At 39.9% G+C, this 9,597-nt stretch overlaps 1 protein-coding gene and 1 non-coding gene across 2 annotated transcripts; one reads left to right on the plus strand and one right to left on the minus strand.

The window, feature by feature from the left end:
• The first annotated feature begins 1,551 nt into the window (after window positions 1–1,551).
• Window positions 1,552–1,803, plus strand: LOC113934103 (ATP synthase subunit ATP5MPL, mitochondrial-like). Its single transcript, XM_035723477.1, has one exon. The coding sequence runs from the start codon at window positions 1,552–1,554 to the stop codon at window positions 1,801–1,803; it is 252 nt and encodes an 83-aa protein (XP_035579370.1).
• Window positions 1,804–9,260: 7,457 nt separating this feature from the next.
• LOC113935244 lies at window positions 9,261–9,367 on the minus strand. The gene has a single exon (XR_003523983.1). It is a non-coding gene; the product is annotated as a U6 spliceosomal RNA (small nuclear RNA).
• Between the last annotated feature and the right edge of the window lie 230 nt (window positions 9,368–9,597).

Here is a 9,597-nt window from a genome sequence, read left to right on the forward strand (position 1 = left end):
TTGCAAAGAGCTGGGGGAGACCCTCACTTTGGTCTTTATCCTCGGAGCAGTGGGAAGCAAATTTTAAGCCTAAGCATGTATTTAAAAAGGCCAGAAGGCCACTCTAGCTGAAATGTGAAGGACTAGGTTGAAGGCAGGTCAGAATGGATGCAACGAGACCAACCAAAAGATTGTTGCCGAGCTCCAGGGAAGAGTTGATGCATGTGACTTGAATTAGAATGGCGGCAGTGGAGGTGAAAAGACTAGTAGATTCAAGAGCTATTTTGGAGGTTATCATAAAAGGACTTGGTGATGCACTAGATAGGGGTGTTGAGGAAAAAGAAGAGGGTATGATGACTCCTATATTTCTGGCTTCTACAGCTGGAATGGTGGTGCATTCCAAAGAAATAGAGCACTGGAAGAGACCATTTTGATCAGAATCATGAATTCAGTTTTGGACATGTTGAGGTTTTGTTTCATTTGTTTGTTTGTTTTGTTTTCAATTGAGGTCTGGAGCTCAGAGAGCTCTGAACTGGACAATCCTCCAGGAAGTTGTGCTGGCACCTGGCTCCCTATCCCATAGCCCTTCCTTTTCCTCTTACATTTTCCCAGAACCTGTATTTTGTTAGGGCATCAGGTGGCTGTACAGTCCAGGGGAAGCTGGGCCCCCTTCCAGCCTCAAACTTGATTAATCTTAACTCATGCATTGTAATTCCATACTCTTGCCAATGACTGGTGTAGGAATAGGCTCTTGGTGCAGATCTTCTCTGAGGGAAATATTCTGGAGGACTCCTGAGAACATTTTTCTTATATCTAAAAACAGGTTGAGAAGGGATCTACCGTTTCCCACCTCTATTCTTTGCTCCTTGTTATGTGAAGAGGACATAATGCCTAGAGTTGCTGTCCCTTATTGTGACTATGAGAATGGCAGAGCAGAAGGATGAAGAAAACCTAATTCCTTGGTTATCCCACTGGGGAAACTCCCAACTCAGACTTATTATATAAGATGATAAATAACATTATTGTTTAATCTACTCTTGGTTGTATTTGTCTGCTGATTCAAAAGCATCCTGTTAGAGCATCTTGCTCAGGTGTGTGATCACCAGCTTTTGTTTTCCTTTAATAGCAAATGGAAAAGGAACTCTTTACCTTGACTGCTGCCAGGTTTGTGTTTTACTCACTTATTCAATTTTCTGTCATTCCCAAGGAGGACAGGGATGATGCCTGTCTTTCACTGCATTCTTATTCATTGCAATTTATATTCCCAGTGCTTAGCATTCTAGGTAGTTGTATGGTAGGTCCTCAGTATTTGTTGAATGACTGAAGAGTTTAAGATTTTAAGATATTTAAGATATTTAAGCAGAGGTTTATGATCAAAAGCTTATTCTGTTTACCCAAAAGAATTGAGAGTAGGTGTTCAAACAAAAACTTGTACATGAATGTCCAGAGCAGTACTACTCACAATAGCCAAAAGGTGGAAACAACCCAAATGCACAATAGTGCACTCGGTGAACTTTCGGAGTCATTGGCCCTATGGGTTGGGGCGGCCTGAGCCAGGGGTCCTGTGCCAACATGCTTCAAAGCCTTGTTAAAGATGTTTGGGTCCCCATGAAGCCCTACTATACCCAGGTTTACCAGGAGATTTGGGTAGGAATGGGGTTGATGGGTTTCATTGTTTATAAAATCAGGAGTGCTGTTAAAAGAAGTAAAGCTTTGAAAGCTTCAAGTCCTGCACCTGCTCATGGTCATCAGAAACCAGCTTTACATGGGAATACACATCAATGGAATGTCAGTTTGGCTGTAAATTTCAGTAAGCTCTGTTAAATGGGAACATGGAGCATCGGGTACACTTGTAGACATGTTGTTTCCTTTGTGGCATGAGTAAATGTACCTGTGATGTGCAAAAAAAAAAAAATGTCTACAATAGTACACTTGTAGACATGTTGTTTCCTTTGTGGCATGAGTAATGTACCTGTGATGTGCAAAAAAAAAATGCCTACAATAGTAAATTTTATGTGTATCTTACCACACACAGAAAAAAAGCATATATTTTGGAGTTAGACCAAATTTGAATCCTGGCTCTGCCACTAATTCATTTTGTGACCTTAGAAATGTTCTTTATTTCTATGTCTCAGTTTTCTCATCTGTAAAATGGAAAAAAATAATGATACCTACTTCAGGGGATTATTGTGAAAACTGGGTCAGATAACGCATAGGAGGTGTTCAGTACCATGCTTGGCACAAAGTAAGTGGTCAGCAAAAGTCATTATCAACATTATTAGTATCATCATCATTTTGAATCAGACTTAAGACTAGGTAGACTCATAATGAGACCTCATCATTATGAGGTGGATGAAATTTCCAAAGATTCTTCATGCAACATCACCACATGCACCAGAGACCATATATGAGAAGCACTGCTTCAAGCCAGAGTTGTCTCTGGTATCTTTAAGCTGTCCATCACCAAGCAACAACACCAAAGAACCATTACCACATGAGAGAGGGTCTGTCATCTTCCTACTGGACATCTGGAGACAGCCCACACCCCCACTTCCTTCCCAACATAGCCAATCACAGCAGGTTCTTAAGGTATGCCCTGTGAGCACTGCATCCTAATTTCCAAATCATAACTGCCTAAAACAGTTGTAAGTCAACCAATCCTGGGTGCTTCAAGTTTAGGAACACCTTTAGAACCACTGAAATAGAGATGAGTAGCCTCTAGCTGGCATTTAGCTGGCCATGGGTTTCCTTTGGGGCTATTGATTACCATAGAATTTACTGATGGTAACTTATTAAGCAGCCTCACATTTTTTTCTATTTTTCTGCGGGAGATTACATCCTTAAATGCATTCCTGAAATACAACTCTACCACATTAGCATGAGTTATTTGTAACGTTGTGTTTAATGTGGTCAATTTAATAGACTGATATTTTTAATAATCCAAGATATAAAAACCATCTTTAGTAATTATAATACCAAACAGAAAACACACAACACACACACATACACACACACACACAGATAACTTAGAAAATAAGGCATACCAAAAAAGCAGTGGGGAGTGGATGCTGAATAACACCACCAGCATTTCCATAGCAGTCATTTATCGGCACCAGTGGAAATGCAGTAAAATTTAACTACTTACAAAATGTTAATTACCTTGAGTTACTTAATATACAAATTCCATTAGGAATAGTAAAATACAATACACTAAAATCTTCCAGATTGACTTGAAATTCACAGAAAGATCAGAATTTAAAAACATGTAGCTGTATTACTGTTAGATATATGCAGGGAGCAATGCTTAAGTGATCCAGGCACAGGGGCCAGTCAAGCTGTAAGGGGTTTGAGTTTTTGTGAATCACCAATGAGTTGCATTCTATATATTCTGTTTTGCCACTGGATTACTGCTACCCGTTTGCCTACATTTTCTCCTCTATAAAATTAGGATGATTATAATCAGTCCTATGTTCCTCATATGGTTGATGGGAAATAAAACCAAAGAAGTAAATTGAAAAGGGTAAAAAATTATATTATTTTACAATTGTTTCTACTTGCTTATATATGTAAGAACAAAAATATTTTTCTTAACTCTAAGGGGATCTTATATTTTTCATGTCAGTTGAGTCAGTTGTGATAAGATCAATAAAGTTATAGTTCCTGATCTAGTTGTTACAAGATTGGTAAGTGAATTTAAATTCAGTTTCCCACAGGAAATGAATAAAGCAAGTATGTAGTCTCAAAGTTAGGGGTTGTAGAACCAGAAACCAATAATAATCAGGATGCGACAAGAAAATATTTTGCAAGCCAAAGTCCATTCATAATGACCAGATACAGAATATTTAAATCCAGAAAGGACCTTACCCAACCTACTAATATTTGTAGTCTTGGTATCATTGAGGTTCTCTCCAGCTTTTTTTCTTATGGCAAGATGTTACTGGCTAGCACAGTTGTTTGTATCCTCAGACCACTGGGCTAATGGAATGGAATTTTATTCTAAGTTCCTACCATTAAAATCTTGATCTTGGTTGAAACTTTAATCAAAGCTAAATAAAATAATTCGGAATTCAGACCTTTTTAGTTCCACATTTATTCAGGAATCCCAGAATTGAATCGCTGGCCTCTCTTTGGTCATTTGTACAACTTTGAGCCAGTTGCTGTAGTAAAGGGCATTTAATTCTCTCATCGGCCTGGCCTGGGTCACAAGGCCAAGCTGGAGTCTGATTGTAGTCAGCCCCCCTGAACGCTGGGACAGAGTGAAGGGAGGTGGTTCTCCGAGGAAAATACAGTTTCCAATACTTGCATATAGGAGTAGATGCCGGCAGGAAACACACAGAATCCCCCACCAGTGATGACTGGCATGAACATGTTATTTCTATGCCTCTTGTAACATTGGACTCTTGTGCCCTGCATTATAATTCTTTCTTCTTATATCTCCTCTGTAAGGCCAGAAATTATATCTATCTCATTTCTGTATCCTTCTTTCCCTTCTTTCTGGCCCCTTCTTCAGTGCCTGGAGAGGTGCCCTTCATTCAGGAAATATTTGTTGTGTGAATGAATTTCTTGTTTGTATGCATGCGCTCCTGACAAATAATTTTGCATGTGTTAAAAATAAAAATGCAACAAATTAATTAATGTGTGAAAATTAATACGTGCTACATGATCAAATGTATGTGATACTGTTTCTGAAAGATTTATTATTCTACACATTCACTAATAATCATAGCCAAATTTTATATAATGCTTTCTAGGTGCTAGTCATCATCCTAATTCTGTTCATTTAATCCTTCCAACAATCTGAAGAGGTAGATGCTTCTACTGTCCCCGTCTTATAGTAAGAGAAGTGCCTCAGTAAGTGGGACACGAGTTGGGACATGAACGCAGGCAGTCTGCCACTTTTAACCATTATGCTTTCCCACTAAGTAGTGAGCTAAAAGCTGAGGTATAAGCAGGACATGGTGTCTCTTCTTAAAAAGCTATATGAACAGAGGGCAGATATTATGCATACATAATCCCTAAAGAGGAGCTGAGTGGAAGTCCACAATTATATCACCAATAGAAATTATATGGGGGCGTGTCAAGAGAGGCACTCATGGGAGCAATGGTTTACTTAGGACCCCCAATATCATTTTGTGGGGTGACAGCTGTATTGTGTCCATGCTAAGGTTGAGTTGACTAAGATGTAGAAATAGGGCTGCTTTTCTTCTTAGATTATATTTCAAAAATGTATTAAAAATAAGCTAATACTTCCCTCTCTAAGGATGGTCTATGGACCATCACCTGCACATCTTGTTAGAAAATCAGGAACTTGTTAGAAATGCACAATCTCAGGCCTACCTCAGAGCTACTGAATCAGAATCTGCACTTTACAACACCCTAAAAGATGTCTGTGCACAGTAAAATTTGAGAAGCACTGAGCTAAAGCAAAAATACAAAGCCAGCAACTGGATCTGTCAGTATCATCTGACGGAAACCTGGTTGTCCTTTGTCCCTGACATAGTTTAGCCTTATCTAGCAGCTGGTATGTTTGGGGTGCTCAGCCTGGTATAGTCGCTTACAATGAAAAAGAGCCTACCCCCCAAGGAAGGACAGAGATCCTGCACCAACAGGGGCTCAGACCACCTCTTCCACTGAAAAGTCCCTAGCCATATAAACTTTGATGAATTTAACACCAAAACACAAGGTTAAGGGGAATGAATTGGGAAAGGTTCCAAAAAGGAGGGAATTTTAGACCAGGTTTGATGAACGATTGACCTTCCGATTAATTAGAATTTCTGTGTAGAATGACAGAATATGGGGTTAAACCAAAAGGGAGGGGCTAGGCCTTAAATTACATCATAAGCCATGGTAAGGAGTTTGTACTTTACCTTTTAAAACCAAGGGTGTCACCCAGTGCAATGTTGTGATTTATAAGAAATATCTATTTGGTCATTCAGATGACCAAAATACATTTCTCATATATACTGGGTCTTTGTTCACAATTCCTGGCTCATGGATGCCCAAACCCTCAGAATTTGGTAGCAAGGTTGGTTGCCAATGGAGGCAACCAGGTGATTAGAGGGTTGGAAGTTGCAGTCCCACCCCCTGACCTCTGGGAGGGCAGGGGAGCTGGAAGGTGAATCAATCACCAATGGCCATGATTTAATCAATCGTTAGAAGCCTCCATAAAAACCCGAAAGGATGGAATTCAGAGCCTCCAAGTTGATGAACACATGGAGATTTGGGGAGACTGGTGTGCCTAAAGAGGGCATGGAAGCTCTGTGTCCTTTGCCTATAGCTTGCCCTATACATCTCTAACACCTGGCTGTTCCTGACTTATATCCTTTTATAATAAACCAGGAATCTTGTAACATGTTTCCCTGAGTTCTGTGAGCCGTTCTAGCAAATTAATTGAACTTGAGGAGGGGGATCATAGGACACCTCTGATTTATAGCCAATCAGTCAGAAGCATAGGTAACAACCAGCACTTGTGACTGGCATCTGGAGCAGAAAGCAGTCTTATAGAAGTGAACCCTTAACCTGTGCAATCTGATGCTATCTCGGGGTAGATAGTGTCAGAACGGAGTTGAATTCTCACTCTGTTGGTGTCTGGAGAATTACTAGATGCTGTATGGGACTCCGCCTACCCACAACGCACACAATGGAATTGGTGCCAGAACCAGAATATCACCTGGGTTTTTTGAGGGTTGGAAGGAATTAATATTATTGCTTTGGGTGAAATTATACATACACATGGGAAGAAAGTAAAACTAAGAACAGTACAAAGACAGTAAAACTCATGCAATCTCATTACCTGGAAATAACCACTGACAGTTTCTGACACCCTTCCAGTCTTCTTCATGCATATATACGCATATAATTTTACTTTTTTCACTCAGCAGTGACATAGACACAGTTAATACATCTACATCATCATTTTAATGGCCACAATATATTCTGTTGTGTGCTAATGCTTTATATAACAGTCTGAGCCCAATCAAAAAACAGGAACACACAGTAATTTAAATGGGAGACTAAACATAGAGAATTAAGCTGCGATAGGAGGATAACTATAAAGATAGAAAATACAAAAGAATGAGACCTTGCCATTTGCAAAAACATAGATGGACCTAGAGGCATTATGCTAAATGAAATAAGTCAGAGAAAGACAAATACCATATGATTTGACTTATACGTGGAATCTAAAAAAAACAAAAGCAAAAACAAATGAACAAACAAAAAAAGCAGAAACAGACCTGTAATACAGAGAATAAACTGATGGTTGCCAGAGGGGAGGAGTGGGGAAGGGGGGAAATGGGCGAAGGGAATGAAAGGTACAGCCTTCCTGTCATGGAATGAATAAGTCACAGGGATAAAAGGCACAGCCTAGGGAATATAGTCAATGGTACTGTAATAGTGTTGTATGGTGACAGATGGCGGCTGCATTGCGGTGAGCCTAGCAGAATATATAGACTTGTTGAGTCACTGTGTTATACACCAGAAACTAATGTAGTATTTTCACTTATACTTCAATAAAAAAGGAAGATAGAAAAGGAATTCTAAAAAGGGTACTTTAGGGGGAGCCTGCATGGCTCAGTCAGTTAAGCATCTGCTCAGGTCATGATCCCAGGGTCGTGGGATTGAGCCCAGCAGTGGGCTCCCTGCTCAGCAGAGAGTCTGCTTCTCCCTCTCCCTCTGCCCCCCCACACATGCTCTCTCTCTCTCTCTCTCTCTCTCTCTCTCAAATATATAAATAAAATCAAAGAGGGAGCTACTATTGTTTCCTTTCCATAGGTGAAGAAACTAAGGAACAGGGAAGGCAAATAAGTTGCTCAAGATCACCTACAGTATAATGTCAAAATAGACGAAGATATATGTGGTAACCAATAATTCCTACATCTCAGCAGTTTAATACAACAAAGGTTTATTTCTCACTCACACTGCAAGCCCACTAAGGGCCAGGGCAGAACACTTGCTTTTCATAGTTATTTAGGGTCCAGGCTCATGAAGCCTCCATCTCAGCCTGTGTTTCTGTGGTGCCTGAGGTGGGGAAAGGATATGTGATGAATCTCTCATTGACTTCCTCTTTTAATTTTTAATTTTAATTCCAGTTAGTTAACATACAGTGTTATATTTGTTTCAGGAGTACAATGTAGTGATTCAACAATTGCTTATGGCACCCTGTGCTTATCATGACAAGTGCACTCCTAAATCCCCATCACCTATTTAACCCATCTCCTCCACCTCTTCCCCTCTGGTATCCATCAGATTGTTCTCTACTGTTAAGAGTCTGTTTCTTGGAGCGCCTGGGTGGCTCAGTCATTAAGCATCTGCCTTCGGCTCAGGTCATGGTCCCAGGGTCCTGGGATCGAACCCCGCATCCAGTTCCCTGCTCCGCGGGAACCGGCTTCTCCCTCTCCCACTCCCCCTGCTTGTGTTCCTGTTCTCGCTGTGTGTGTCTCTCTCTCTGTCAAATAAGTAAGTAAAATCTTTAAAAACAAAAAACAGTCTGTTTCTTGCTTTCACTGGCTCTCTTATTTTTTTCCCTTTGCTTGTTTGTTTTGTTTTTTTAAACTCCACATATGAGTGAAATCATATGGTGTTTGCCTTTCTCTGACTGACTTATTTTGCTTAGCATTATACCTTCCAGTTCCATCCATGTCATTGCAAATGGCAAGATTTTATTCTTTTTTATGGCTGAATAGTATTCCATCGTGTGTGTGTGTGTGTGTGTGTGTGTGTGTGTGTCTGTGTGTCTGTGTGTCTGTGCGCGCGCGTGTGTGTGTGTATATATATATATATATATCACATTTTATTTATCCATTCGTCTATTGATGGACACTTGGGCTGCTTCCATTCCTTGGCTATTGTAAATAATGCTGTTATAAACGTAGGTGTGTGTGTATCCCTTCCAATTAGTGTTCTTGTATTCTTTAGGTAAATACACAGTAACAATTGCTGGATTGTAAGGTAATTCTATTTTTAACTTTTTGAGGAACCTCCATACTGTTTTCTAGAGTGGCTGCACCAGTTTGCATTCCCATCCACAGTGCACTAGGATTCCTTTTTCTCCACATCCTTGCCAACACTTGTGTTATTGATTTTAGCCATTCTGACAGATGTGAGGTGATATCTCATTGTAGTTTTGATTTGCATTTCCCTGATGATAAGTGATGTTGAGCATCTTTTCTTGTGTTTGTTGGTCATCTGGATGTCTTTTTTGGAGAAATGTCTGTTCATGTCCTCTGCCCATTTTTAAATTGGATTATTTGGTTTTTGGGTGTTGAGTTTTATAAATTCTCAAAAATATGGAATGCTTCACGAATTTGCATGGCATCCTTGTGCAGGAGCCATGCTAATTTTCTCTGTATTGTTCTAATTTTGGTGTACATGCTGCTAAGGCAAGCACAATCTCTCTTTGGCTTCTAAAGCTTCTGCTTACTCATCACTTCTATTTACATTTCTTCAACTAAGGCAAGTTATCAGACCATACCTATCTTCAAAAGGGTTAAGGAAGCACAATCCCATGTACTCAGGAGAGGAGAATGAGGATATTTATAAATTAGCATCATGGCAACCAAATGGGGCAGGCCAGCCCAGGCAAACTAAAACCTATACTCTCAATGTGTATTCCAAAAT

Source organism: Zalophus californianus, chromosome 13 (assembly GCF_009762305.2).
Source record: "Zalophus californianus isolate mZalCal1 chromosome 13, mZalCal1.pri.v2, whole genome shotgun sequence".
Taxonomy (NCBI): domain Eukaryota; kingdom Metazoa; phylum Chordata; class Mammalia; order Carnivora; family Otariidae; genus Zalophus; species Zalophus californianus.